Here is a 14,770-nt window from a genome sequence, read left to right as displayed (position 1 = left end):
TTGGATATATATATTTTTTATTAATTTAAAGTATAACAGGCTAAACCAAAACTGTGTGTCTTTTGGCTGTTCTGCAGCATTGCTATCAAGGTAAGAATGTCATGAGTTTTGCTGCAAGATGACGTCTTCAGTATGAAGGTGGTGTACTGTGAACAATTTAGTTTTGAACCCCTGCACAAAATTGCCCCTTGTTTGTATTGGATTGCCGCAAAATTGCCAAAACTGTTTGCATGTGTATTAATGTAAAGTATAGCTTTAAGTTTTAAAATGTGTATAATTTGAAGTATGTCAATTTGTGATAAATATGTATTCTATGCTTCGTGCTTTACCGCCGAGGCCTGTGAGCTGTTTGTAAGCACGCGAAAATAAACACTGAATTGAATCATCCCTGCTACAATTGTTAGTACTTTATCGCACTTGCTTCTGTCACCCTGAAGCGATTCTGCAAAACGCTGCTTTGTTGGTGTAGCCTTTCAAGACTTCACTTTCAAAGCTTCATATTGACTCCATATTTTGTTATGTGTGGCCTGCATGTCTATGTTAACATGTTTTATTATCACCATAGTGATATTATATCAATGGCTCACCTCTCTACCTCACTCGTTGCATTACCTTGTGTCACCGTGAAACAATCCTGCCAGGCACGTAGCCAGGATTGTTTTTTTTTTTTTTTTTGGGGGGGGGGGGGGGGGCCGTAAGCTGAGAGACTTGCCTTGTGCAGGCAGTGAAATGTTTCTTAGTGAAATATCGGCTCTCACTCTGAGAGCAGGACATTCTTCTGTAACATCTTAGGCCAGCTTCAAGCACTTTCGTGATCCATTTGGCCTTCACACTTGTCTGGTAGTGCCCAATGCGAGGAGATGGCAGCAAATGCCAAGGAACAAACACTAGGTAGCAATGTTTTGGTACAAAGGCATTGCAGTACAAGTTACACGAGTCGCAGAGGAAGCTGGTCTCTGAGGGACACAAGTTTTTGAGTGAAACTTGAGTTTCTTTGTGTAGATTTATTATTAATAAAATATTGCACACTTCTATACAGTTGCTTTCATGCAAGCATCACAGTAAGGAAATTTCAACTTGTTGAAGACAGGTACTAATTCTACAATTTACACGGTGAATGAAGATGCCTGTTTAAGAGTTTAGGATAAATGTTTGTAATTTTGTTCAACATGCATGTTTAGAATGTGAAAGCACCGGTTCTCCTTTGAAAGTTAAATCTAGAAAAAGGTAGGAACAGCGTATGACCACAAAACTTCCTTTTTCTCGAGATGGTGATGAGCGTAGAACATTCACTTTAGTTTTAAATTATAGCATGAACGTAATTGAGCTAGTAGTATATCTCATAAATAATTATTTTATCACATAACAAGCACATGCATACGTCTTCATGTACCACATCAACAGTTCCTTCTGAAGTTAGCAGAAATAAATACTGAGGAATAATCAATCCGAAGAAATAACTAGAAGTTTGAGAGCTTCTAAAAGGACAGTATTGAGCGAATTCTGCATTCTGACCTCAAAGTAAAAATAAGCGCCAAGTTCTTTCCCAACTATACTCTCACACATAGTTTCCTACTGAAGAATGCAGGAGGTGACCAACTCTTGAGACAAAGCCAACAGGAAAAATATTTAACGAGGCAAAACTGTTGCTTCACTGCAAATATGCTACTGCTCACAAAAAAAGATGGCAAAAAGAAAAAAAATGAATCTGTCCTGTAGCCCACTCTAAAAAAACAACAAAGAAAAGTACTGCACTCTAGCGGTCCAACACAGTACACCAGCTGCCGCACCAAGTATCAGACTAGTCGTGTTTTTCACTCTACCGACGAACATAGGACTGGAAGTACACGCTCAAAGTAAATTCTCTTTACGGTTGTCAGGAGAGGCCAAACGAAAGCTTCATCGAAATCCACGCATATGACCTCGATTGAATCATCCATGCTAGCATAAATAACAAGATCACAGGTCTTCACATCAAGAAGAACCATCCCCAGCTGCATCTGCCCATAGAAGGTGTGGCGCTTCTTTTGGCTGTAGGTACCAGCCTCGTCAGTCTCCAGAAAATCACAGGTGGCCAAGAGTGCCTTTGCAGTCATCATTTCTCCCTTCTTGGGACACTTGATTTCGATCAACGTGCCTGGTCGCGACCCCTCGAACACAACGCCATCAGGGGAGCAGCCGAGCCAGGGGTTTTGTGGCGAAACAACGAGTCCACACGTAAAAATGTCAACTCGTCGGGTCTTTGCATACTTCTCCCGTGCCTTTGGCTCGTATCGTAGACCATGGGCCGTTGCGGCATTGCCACGGAATGATGGCTGCATTGTGGACCGCACCTTCTTTTCCCAGTTTCCCAACTTGTAGGTAGAGAGGGGGTAGCATGTTGTTCCTGCAATAAAATGTAGCAAGCAGGTGGTTCCTGGCTTACATTCCAGTAAATACAGCACATAACGTAACAAAATCTGCCTCTCTTGCAAGTCAGGTTACAGGCAGCACTAATTTAATGCACCAGCCATGCTTCTTAGGTCATACATGACACGCCCAGGAACATGAGTGGAAACTACAAAAGCCGGCACCGAAGCACTTGCACGGTAGCCAGGCTTTTGCTCCCTGGTGTACATCCTGATTAAATAAGACCAATGTCGCTTCTCTGATAACTCGGTAAATATTCGTTCATCAAGCGAACCAAGTAAATGAATGCTCTTCTGCTTTGGTTTGAATTATTAATCCTTTTGCTGTCTGCATGGTGTGGGCACAGGAGAAAAATGCAGGCAAATTCACCATGACTAGGCACAACTGCAAGGGAACAAGGAAGTTCTTGAACTTTCCATACTCCGAAAACCTTTTTTGAAAGCGAGCTGCACCTACCGTGTCCAAATGCAACTAGAGGAATGGTAGTTTCCAAATAAAATATTTATCTTAAAACTTCAATTATTTTTAACATTTTTAATGTTTCACATTATAAACGGTTGAAACGCGTGCAATTACAGTATGGAAGCTACCCGAACCTTTCCACGACTCGATGTTTGGTTGTTCCTTTGAATCCTTATCTAGATAAAGATTCGTCCCATTACTAGTTATTAATACACAATAGACTTGCCTGTGATCCGGCAGCGACGTTCCATCATCCAGGCTGCCTTGTTCTCTTTTGTGTCCCGAAGCATGACAGCGGCTGTTTCAACAGAGACAGCGACTTGTTGATCGTAGAAAGAAGAGCAGCCTTCCGGAGGAGAGGCCGGAACTGCGGCAAGCCTTGCCAAAAGATCACTGCCTTCGGCGCACTCTATGACCTGCCTGTACTTCTCGTCCAGCCTTGACGGTTCCGGGACACTGGAAATAGACCACAAGCCAATCTGTACAGTGAACATGATCAAATAGAGCCTCATGACAGTGGCTCAAGCGAAAGTAATGCATAGAGATTCTGCAACCTTAACTTTGCTTGTTTTTCTTTACTATAAAACACAGACAAAGCTCATGTCTAGTATAAATTTTATTCAAATTCTTGTCTTATGCAGACCCCACACCGTTCCAGCTTGCATGTATAGTAATGGGATATGAAACACCAAGCTACTATGAGAGAGATGTTTGTACAGTCCATCAAATGCTGATCCATTGTTAAATCTGAGATTATCTTACTTACTGCACCTGCTACATTGCTACATTCTAATTCATACATACTGCACATACTAGTCCAAGGTTAAGGCTCGTTCCCATAGTTGTGAGCGAGTGTGACTACGACCGCTCACTACGACGTGCGGAACCCATCATAGGGAAGCTGGGGAAACACGAGAAGTCTCTACCTTGCGCACCCTATCATCCATGGGTAGGAATTACAGCTTTCGGCAAAACAAAACGAGCAACAAACTGTTGTGTGGTGCATGCGGCCTCTCTTGGTGAAGCGAAAGTTGTGCCGGCGGTACACCAGCGAACCTAGTTGCAATAATCAGGCACCTAACAAGTAATGAGTTTTAGTTAGAACATTACCCAAACAAAGGCGACGGCCAATGGGTTGTAATGAAAATTGTGCTTCATATGTGGCCGAAGTTTGGTTAAAGCTCTCCCCGTGTAATTCGGAAGACAGTTAAGAAGTCCCAAGCTAGAGGCTCCACATTTCAAACCCTCGTTGAAATAAAAATTGCTGATAACAAACGGCCCCTATTTTTCAACAGATCCAGTGTGTTTGACGAATTATGTGATTACAAAGCAGGGAGGAAAGCAAAAAAACAGTGTTGAATCAACATGTATTATTGCGATCATAGCGACAGCTGGCTTTGCCGAGTACCACGACAAAACATTTGTGCTAAATTCTTTTTACCTCGGAAATTGGGACTGAAAGACCAAAGCATTTGCAGAGATGCGATTGGTCGTAGTCATTTTGGAGCAGCTATTGGAGCAGCCAAAAGTTCATTTTGGAGAAGCAAAAAGAGCTTATGGAGCATAACCGCACACTTCATTTTCATCTATATCACTGCAAATGTGACGAGGAGACGGCAAATATTAAAACAAACACTAGCTGTTTAGTTGTGTGTGGAAGCACTGGACATGGTAACAAGACGGCGACTGATGAAGGACAGTGCAAACTGCCGTGAGTGATTATTTTAGGTATGAAATCCCACTGAACAAATGTTGAAATACAATCATTTTGGACACTTAGATTTATCTGTCCTACAAGTTCTGGGGGGAGGGGGGTTGTAACAAAGCTGCAATTTATAATTCAGACAAGAAACAAAGAACAAAGCATAAAAAATAAACCTACAAAAGCATGGGCCACGTCTCGCTCTGGAGGAGTACCTGTCCCCTTAGCACGCAGGCGCGCTGCGGCGAAGCAAGACACACAACATCACGATGCCTAGTTCGCAATCGTCGTTTCACTGCAGCACACCAGTATGCAGTGAGAAGCGCACTCAACAGAGCTAAGTAACCCACCAGAACAGACCACGAGAGTTATTGCGAAACTTCCGAGTACTGTCAGTGCTTGGTGCAAAATCAAATCGAACAGTAAGTTATTTGAGGCGATTATCGAAAGTCCTGAAAACCCGCACGAGCCTACCGTAACGATCCGGCCCGGTAGCAAGGCCTGCAACTGTTATATTTTCAGTATTTTTTAAGTGAACTTAAGTTCTGGCGCAAATTCCTCACATTTTGGTCAAATGTAGCAGGGTAAGCACTTTGGCGCAAATGGCGCAGCAATCACATCACCCATTTGCCGCTCCCCCAACCCCGGTATCCCCGCTTGATCAGCGACATCATTCCACACAGCACAACCAAGCAGAGCAAGCTTCCCCCTTATGCTTACGGGATCATCACCCGACCCATCAAGCTTAGCCACCCCTTCAACAAGTGGCCAATGGTATGATAAAAAGAAGTAAAGCGGAAAATACTTGTCCTGTCGGTATTTTCAGTCACTTATGAATGCCATTCTCGAAGAGTCGAACACACACACACATCCTAGGTGCAAATTCTTGCACTGGATTGCAGCACACACACAGACAGGGATGTAAACAAAGCAACAAAGCAGCATTTCAGCATAATCCCATCCTTACAGTGAGTGAAGGAAAGCTAGGACAGCTTTCCTACTTCGGTAGAAGGAAGCTAGGTAGTCACACCTAGTCGTAAACAGTTGCAGTCTCACTCAATCTTAACTGTGTGAAACAGCCTTTGTACTGTACATAGTCGACAAAGGATAAGCAAATACATTTTTAGCTCACCTGCATGACCGATCAGCCCGCCTCCTCCTCCTGTAAAAAGAAAAAAACAACAAACAATTGGATTCAGTATGTAAACAATACTCTAAATCTTGCATCTATGTATTGAAGGTTCAGCAACAATGTTTGAAGGCCACAGTAAGTCAAATCCCGACGTTTCTGATACATAGACAAAAGTTAAATTCAACCAAAACATGTGGCTGAATATTAAGCAATAAAATAAATAGACATGGCAACAGTCACTGCTCATCATTGAGTAATGCCACCCATTACCTTTGATAGAACGGCTTATTAGGCCCTCATAATATTGCGACACCATATTCGTAAAGTTTCCATACATAAAATTTAATAAAATGACATGAAAAGTTCAACAACCTGAAGGATACACTTCCTTAAATTGTTGTGAAAGGAGACAGAAAGCAACGAGGAAGGTTAAGACATACGAGGGGAATATTGATTAAAACCTTACTTTTTGCCGGAGGTCGGTAGGTATGGCCTTCTCGACATATTGCCGCGATCATACCCAGCAGAGTCGGCAGCGCTCTTAATGGCCTCACGCGCATGTCGCTCGGGTATGTCTCCCACCACTGCATAACATCTTATCTTTTTTTACCATAAGTGGACGGTTTCAAAGGTTGGGGAAACGTGTAGTTTGTTCATGTTCAGAGTGCATAGTTCCCGAACGATAGAGGTAGAATGTTTTAGGCTGCCAGGGAAGACTCAAAAAAAGCCGCGGTACGATGTATGGAGTCAGCCTATTGCAAGCGCTCCAGCCAGCCTTTTCGCCGACATCAACACCCGCAATGCCTGCTGTCTGTTGTGGCACAGGTTCGCCAGGAAACTTTAGTTTCTTCAGTTCTTCACTGCCTTGTAACTTGTCATACGTGACAATTTGGTGAAGTAACGGGGTAGAACTGAAGAAACTAAAGTTTACTGGCAAATTTGTACCACGACAAAAGACAAAGCGCTCGGAACTGATTGCCGCTGACAACACTATTCAAGCCGATTGGAATGAATTTGCTTGGCCTATTCGCACCACTAATGCAAGGAAACAGGTGGATAATCGTCGCAATAGATTACGTTGCATGATATGCCGCGAAGAGAATCCTCCCATTGGAAACTGCTGTGTAAGTCGCCAAATGCTTTGTCAAGTGCAGTGTCTTCAGACACAGTGTCCCCGAGGATCTGTTCACAGACTGAGGATCCTCGTTTGTGGCGCAGCTAACTCAAGGAATCCTTCGGCTCAGCCACACCAGCCATCGTCGCACCACTGCGTACCACCTGCAAACCAACGGGCCGAAAGAGCGTTTGAACAAGACCATAGCCAACATGACTTCCATGTATGTCGATGTGGAGCACAAGACGTGGAACGAGGTGTTACCCTAAGTCACGTCTGCCTACAACACGGCGTTGAAAAAGACGACTGGTGTGACGCTCTTCCAGCTGGTTCAGGGCCGGATGGTGACGACTATGCTCAATGTGATGCTGCCCCACGAGCCAGCTGATGACAGGTGCGGCGGCGCCTAGGTGGTTGTTCAATGGGCAGAAGACTGCTAGCTTGCCCGGTACATATATATGTAGAACTGATCACCTAACAAGCGCCCATCCCCATGCTTTTCTTGATTATCTCCAAAATCTCCAAATTTTGAGTGGGCATTTTTGCTCGGTATTTTACGGTAGGTAAAACTGACCTAACAAGTGCTCATCCCTTAATTTCTGCTATTATTTTCACATTTTGAGGAGGCGCTTTCTTGGTATTTTACGGTAATCTGACATCCACCAATGAATGAATGAGCACGTGGAACAAGCACTTATGTAGCCTCAAGGATCCTGTCATCATCTGTCCGCATGTGAGAAGTTCTGACCAAAATATTGTCCTGTCGAGGCTCACAAACAGCAAATACGGCTTTGCATTGGCCAAGTGTGCCCATTCAGCACAAAGCTCTGACATTGCTCCCAATCACCAGCTTTAAAGGCTATTACTAGCCGCTTTGACATGAATGCGACTTGAGCATATCAACTCCAATCGTTCTTCAAATGGAACCGATGCGGCAATGTTTACATGAATGCACACCAAGCCCTACGCAAAGGTGGTGCCACACCGTGTGAAAGCTCAACGTTAAAGCTGAGTTTCCGGCACCAGCCGTACCACATGACCACGTTTTCCGGTGCATTGCACGTGAAGGCCTTTCGACGCTTTTGGTGAACGTAAACATCAGAGATAAAGATTATGCCCGCTGTCTTTGATGCTGTGGAAGAAGTTGTGAGACGGAAAGACATCAAAACCCAAGCATTTTGGTCTCCAGGCCGTCGTGCCACTCTGGACCAGAGGAGACGCACATGCACACGCTGTGGCGAGCAAAATCGTTTCCAAACGCGCTGAGGAATCTACAGCGCATCGTCCCGCTAGCTGCGACCAGACAAACCGGAGGCTGAAAGGCTCCGGCGCAGCCAGGAATGGCACCGCGGTAGGAGCTGCTCGTTCTGCGCTACCATGCAGTGCTCGGAGCTCTCGGCGTAGTTCGTGCTTGCGCTGAACCCTTCAGGGACCCCCTCCGACGCGTAAGTCATACTTCGCGAGGCTTGGACGGGGGCTGCCCTCACCGAGTAGCTCAGCTATCTCCGCTCACTTATGAAGGCAATAAAAGCTTGCGTTTTTCCCTGGGAGAAAACTGCGGACGACAACACAGCACCGCTCTCCGCGCCGCCAAAGAGGTTGGCCGCCGCCGTGTTCTCAGCTGTTCACTCGTTCTCGCAGCGGACGCCTTCCCATAAGCCTGCCCTTTCCAAAATGCGATGAGACCTCCGTTTACATGGGCTGAATGAATGCGCATCTGCCACCTCGATCTACCTTCGTCTATCGACTTGAATGCGAATCACTTCCTTAGCGCATTATTCTGTGAACATGACCACATCGAATGCGACAACCTGAATCGGTGCAACTAAGTAACATTCATAGCCGCGTTTACATGAATACGACTTCAGCACATCGGCCCCAATCGTCCTTCGAATGAAGCCGACACAGCAATGTTTACATGAATGTGCACCAAGCCCTATGCAAAGGTGGTGCCACGCCGTGTCAAAGTTCAAAGTTAAAGCTGCGTTTCTGGCACCGGCCACACCCCGTAACCAACTTTTCTGGTGCATCGCACGTGAAGGCCTTTCGACGCTTTCGGCGAGCATAAAGACTGCGCCAGCTGTCTTCGATGCTGTACAAGAAGTTACGAAACGGAAGAAGCATCAAAACACAAAGGTTTTGGGCTCTGGGTCGGGCCACCGGGCCACTTTGGGTCAGAGGTGATGTGCGTGCACACGGCCTGGCGAGCGAGATCTTTTCCAACCGCTCCAAGGACGCAACCTTGCTTCTCCTTGCCAAACCTTGCGAACTGCGACCGGACCCCAAAGCCGAAAAGCTCTGGTGCAGCCAGGAATGGCACCGAGGCAGGAGCTACTCGTTCTGCGCTACCATGCAGTGCTCGGAGCTCGTGCTTGTGCTGAAGCCTCTAGGGACTCCCTCGATCGTGCAAGTTGCATCTTGCAAGGCTTGAAGAGGTGGCACCCTCACCGAGCAGCTCAACTATATTCCGCTCACTTAGCATAGCAATAAAAGTTTGCGTTTCTTATCAGGAGAAAACTGCGGGCAACCACACAGGACCGCTCTCCGCAGCCAGAGCCTTCCCATAATCCTTTCCGTTCCAAAATGCGGTGTAACCTCCGTTTACATGGGTTGAATGAATGGGCATTTGCCGTCTCAATCCACGTCTGTCTAGCAACTTGAATGCAATATGCTTCCCTAGCGCATTATGCCGTTTACATGACTGGATTCAATGCGACAACTGGATTCGATGCGGTTAAGTCGCAGCTACTGCCACCAGGGATCACAGTTTGACACAAGACGAATATGCTGATAAGATACGGTGTGCTTACCAACATCTAAATAATCAATATGTGACGAAAAAAAATGTAATCAATATGGTTTGTTTTTGTCACTTAGCAACACTCAAGCCTAGGCAGGGGACACCTACCTGTGTCTCAGGACGGGCGCACAGAACAAAAGACACTTATAAGATGAATTCGTCCCTACCTATGCTTGGCGAGCGCAGAATTAAAGCAGGCGCCTGTCAGCTGCTTGAGGATAGCTGCCTGCGCCTCGGGTGAAGGCTCCAGCGTAGGTCGGAGCTTCTTTACATGACAGAACATCTTGTACGGCACAGGATCGCCATACAACTCCTTTCCAGGGGTCTTTTTCCACGCGCACTCCTTGTCGGTGCAGCTTAGATCTTCGAGATGCTGGATTCCCTTTCTGTAAAATGAAACCGAAACTATAAAGCTCGCATGGCTTACAGGTAATCAGCGACGCGTCTGTACTGTGCTTTGAGTATGCAATACAGTACATCACATGAGCGAAATACTATCATGTTAGAAACAGGTTCGTTGGTTTAAAAATGGGACCGTGCTACGATCGCGCCGACGCTCTGTGCGCCTATGAAACCTGGCGCCGGCAACAGAGAAACACTTAGGGGCTACCCTACGCACGCATTTTAACCACCACCGTGAAAATAGTTATCGTGTTTCAAAGCGCGACACCTGCGTGCGATATCAGTATGCGACGCGCCTGCGCTCAAGAGATACGAGCGAGCATTAATCAGAGCCGCCGAAAGACTACACCGAACTCGCGCCAGTCGTACCGTGTTGTGTAGGTTGCTAGGTGCCTACCTGTTGCAGTGAAGAAGCGTGGCGACAGCGTGCTTGCAGCATTCTGATGATCCCGCCACGCACGAGCAGACGGCACTGTCCACACGGAACTTTGGGCCATCTCCCGCGACAAGTTTTACGGTGATCTCATGCGGATCGCCTCGGACGCTGCTCGTTGCGAGGCACAACGCCAATATTTCAACGTTGTCCTCGGACGACGATGTTTTGCCGCAAAGAAACAAATGCCCGGCCTGTAACAGGAGGTCCGCTTCCTCGTAGCACCGCGAATATTTCGTAGCGTTAGCATATTCCAAAATACTCGTAAGGAGCAGGGCTCTCGCCGTCCAACCGACCCTCACTAACTCCGCCATTTTGAAAATGCAGCGGCGCCCCCTATAGTGATTTGGAGTCGCGAGTACGTCCTTTTAGTTTTGGGTCAGGCTGTGCAGATTCCATCGTAAAATTTAATTTCAATTTTTGCAGTTTTTTTTTTTTTTTTTTGCAACCTGCCACGAACATAAGCATTTCTTTAAAAGCCTACCGCGGCCCCACAGTTAACGCGAGCGCCCCGATCCGATAGATACCCTTTCGTCATGCTTTGTCGAGTATGAAATGAAAATACAAGCATCTTTCTCATTTAAAACAACAACAATAATAACTAGTTTTGACTAAAGCGTAAGATAAAATTATTATCTTAAGCAAATAAAAAAAAAATATAACTCTCGAGAAGGTCTAAAATTATTTAAAACATGTCCACACAGACACACTCACACACACAGATACACACATACGCACACACACACACACGCGCGCACACGCACGCGCACGCACACACTCACAACACACACACACACGCGCGCACGCGGGCACGCACGCTCGCACGCGCTCGCACGCGCTTGCACACGCACGTACAGCACACGCACGCACACGCACACACAGACACGCACATACGCACGCACACACACACACGCGCACACACACGCGCACGCACACGCGAACACACACACACACGCGCGCGCACGCGCGCACACACGCTCGCACGCACAGGCACGTACAGTACACGCACGCACAAACAAACAAATAAAGTCCCGCATTTCGAAAAGGTTAAACAGGCTGCTGCTCAATTTTTATTTCAGGATACGATTTCGTCTCGATCGGATCAATTGACAAAACTTAACGTCTCAACTAATACACTTTACGGCTTCCGCAAAAAATAAAAGAAACATAGATACTTTTGTTTCAATGATAAAGTTGTGTAACTGATTCATTATTTTTTTACTGCATTGTAAAAAAGTAAGCACCAAGGTACACGTGTCTTCCTTGTGCTTTATTAGTCTCACGTTTGTTAGGTTTGCGTATCACCAGTTTCCTTCCGCACAGATCGTACACTCTAAAAAAAGCCCGTGAGTCTGCTTTCCCGCACAACACTCGGAGAGCCAATCACCGCCACTTACAGAGGCAGCTCAGCGAATGACGATGCTGAAACACATGTTTAGACCAAAAAACGCAGTCTGAGTTGTGACATTAAGCAATGCAAGCGTGGCGTTTTGCATTGATTAATGTCACAACTCAGACTGCGTTTTTCGGTCTAAACATATGTTTCCGCATTCTCATTCGCTGAGCTGCTCCGTAAGTTGCGGTGATTGGCTCTCCAAGTGTTGTGCGTGAAAGTAGACGCACAAACGTTTTTTGCAGTGTATTTTCGGGTCTATTCGCGACTCTAATTCACTATAGGTGGCACCACTCGTTTTCCAAAATGGCGGGAATAGGGAGGGTCGGAGACGCTTGCCGGTATACCAGTTGCTGAGCCTGTGTAGTGTGCTGGCTTCATTGAGATTATTCCTGCTTGTACGAGAAAGCTAGGGTGTTATGAGCGCAGGTCACCTTTTCATCAAGAAAAGAAAAACGTTGTTTAGCGTAATATTTACGCCAGTGGGCGTTTTACTTCTGGAACTAAGCCGAAACTAACCTCTATTTTGGATTTAATTTCTCTGTATAGATGTTAATTTCAGATTCTTTCATAACTCAAGATATGTATCACAGTGTGATTATTAAGCTAAAACCGTTTTTCGTGGAAACTTTATTGTGTGACATACGTGTTCGACCAAGGCGCTAGTGTTTTGGAGAGTTCAGTGTCCCTTTAAAGACAGGGTCTTTCGTACACTTTATAGGTTCCATAAAATATAGTATTTGTTGGAAAAATGAGCGCTGATATTTGTGTGTCCTGGCTGCCTATTCTTGCTCAGATAATTGTCACGTGAAATAATGAACTGCGGGCCTTTTAATGAACTTTCGGATATTTATATGATTGATTGCTTCAGCATTATTCCCAGCACAAGGATAACAGGATTAATCCAAATTATACAAAACATCGCCAGGCGTGATGAGTGTGGTGTGCGTGATTTCTTTTTTGAAATCAGCGTGTGACGCACGAGACTATATTACATTGACTATCTTGATAACGATGTAAGAGCTCTCCATATGCTAAAAAGAAAACAAAATGAGACCTTTCTGGAAAAACTGTTATGACTAAATGGCCAATTTTTTTTTTATCGTGGCATTTATTGAGGGCCTACATTGCCGCAATATGTAATAATAATATTAATAATGATATGGGAATATTTTATAACATAGTTTTTCAAGCTCTAATATAATTTGTTGCTTATGATCTAACTTCACTGGCGCGAACAAGGTCGACTATCAAAAGTGTGCGAATTGTCATCACTGGTGCCAATTACAGCATTTTAATTAAAAAAGTTCTAAAATAAAAAATACTCGAAAATCAATTCATTATTTCCGACCCGCGTCGAAATAGAGCCACGGTAGAGGTAGCTGTAAGCAAACAGCCAATACTAATGCGTAGCCTAAAGAAAATTGTTTACTCAATGAATGAACAAAAATATAAACAAAATGTACGTACCCCACGACAAAATTTTATCTCTACGGCGTTTATTTGTGTTCTGTGTAAAAGGGTACATTTTATTCAATCGCCGTACGACAGCATCCGAACTACAGCCAGCTTGCACGAAAAACACATCCCTCGGACACCACAGTCGTCCTCAACACGACGACGAGGGGCGGAAAACAAGCTGATCCACGAAATGGGATCAGTTATTCACGCGAAAAAGGGGAAGCAAACAACGCAACAAAAAACAAAAAAAGAAGGTTTTGGTATTCATGGTTTTTCTGAAATTTGACCATAAATTTGGACGTTCAATTTTGATCGGCTAGTTCCCGTTTTTGGGGTGTCTTTCAACCTACCAAGGAAGGTAACTACCTAATAAAAATTCTTAATGCTGAAGCCACACAACCGCACACGCGTGCACATAATTATATTGAACGTTTGATACATTTTGAAAACAGTCGTTACAGCGTGTGCGACAACACAACGCTCGGACACGGTAATAAAAACGTAATCTCGCATGCGCCGGCGGCGCTGCCGATTTTAGCCTTCCCAGTGTTGCCTCATTTGGCCACGGTGGCGCTGGTGATCAACCCACGGTGGCAAGCATCGGAACCCTGCCCAGCGCCTATATGTCGCACCACTTTATAGGTCCGGCATCCCTATAAATGCCCGTTTTATATTATAATATATATATATATAATTTTTTTAACTCTTTTTAGATTGGTCTGGGGGTGCGCGGAGTCATAGCAGCCTAGAGTCTACACCGCCACGCTTCGGACCACTTTGGAGAGCAGGCCATCGGCGGCTATCCTGCCGGTCTTTCCGTGTCGTAAATGTTTCTACGGCCTACATTTTTGCATAGTTAATGCCTATGGTTATGAGGAAAACAGCATACATATAAGTCGCTCGGTTGAATAAGGCATGCCGACGAAAATTTGAGGGAAAAAAATGCAAAAATACAAAAAAAAAAAGGAAACCGGGACTTACACAGCCGAAAATGGCATATTTTTTTTTTCAGTTAACCAAAAAAAAAAAAAAAAATGCAGGGACGCTTTTGGAATTGAGGTGGCTTGTAACAGTATATGTCCCATTTAAAAAAAAAAAAAAATTTTGAAAAGATGAACGCAGCTGTAAATGTTCCCGGGAATATACGTGAAGTTAGGTCTCGAAGCACCCGATATCGGTGTATTTTGTGTGTCCCGGGATGGAAACGAAGAACACGTTACACCTTCCTTCTTATCGGCCGCATCCACGCAACTAAATTTTCCGCAAACGCTGACGCCCGTGATGCTTCGGAATACATACAATGATGCCAAACTTTGCGCGAGGAATATTGATGTAACAAAAAGTTTGACGCGGATATGCGCGGGCTTATACGGTCGCATAGTTCTACCGGCATTGATTTATTGGCGGGCGGCAACGTGGAGCCAAAGCTTCACATGGGAGCGAGAAATCCGTGTTTCCAAAA

The 14,770-nt window shown here is 45.1% G+C and overlaps 2 protein-coding genes across 2 annotated transcripts in view; both read right to left on the bottom strand.

Moving 5' to 3' along the window:
• LOC8035246 (17-beta-hydroxysteroid dehydrogenase 13) overlaps positions 1–14,770 on the bottom strand; it is a 225,123-nt gene that overhangs the window by 167,739 nt on the left and 42,614 nt on the right. The gene's annotated exons all lie outside the window — the stretch shown is intronic.
• LOC120836190 lies at positions 659–10,768 on the bottom strand. Its single transcript, XM_040206208.3, has 5 exons — positions 10,419–10,768; positions 9,787–10,005; positions 5,706–5,735; positions 3,098–3,327; positions 659–2,386 (listed from the first exon to the last, which is right to left on the bottom strand). Exons 1-5 carry the CDS (start codon positions 10,766–10,768, stop codon positions 1,815–1,817), a joined length of 1,401 nt encoding a protein of 466 aa, XP_040062142.1. The 3' UTR covers positions 659–1,814.

The sequence above is a fragment of the Ixodes scapularis genome, unplaced genomic scaffold (genome assembly GCF_016920785.2).
Source record: "Ixodes scapularis isolate PalLabHiFi unplaced genomic scaffold, ASM1692078v2 PGA_scaffold2__306_contigs__length_199485367, whole genome shotgun sequence".
NCBI lineage: Eukaryota > Metazoa > Arthropoda > Arachnida > Ixodida > Ixodidae > Ixodes > Ixodes scapularis.
Note: the sequence above shows the minus strand (reverse complement) of the source record. Positions and strands in the feature narration are given on the sequence as shown.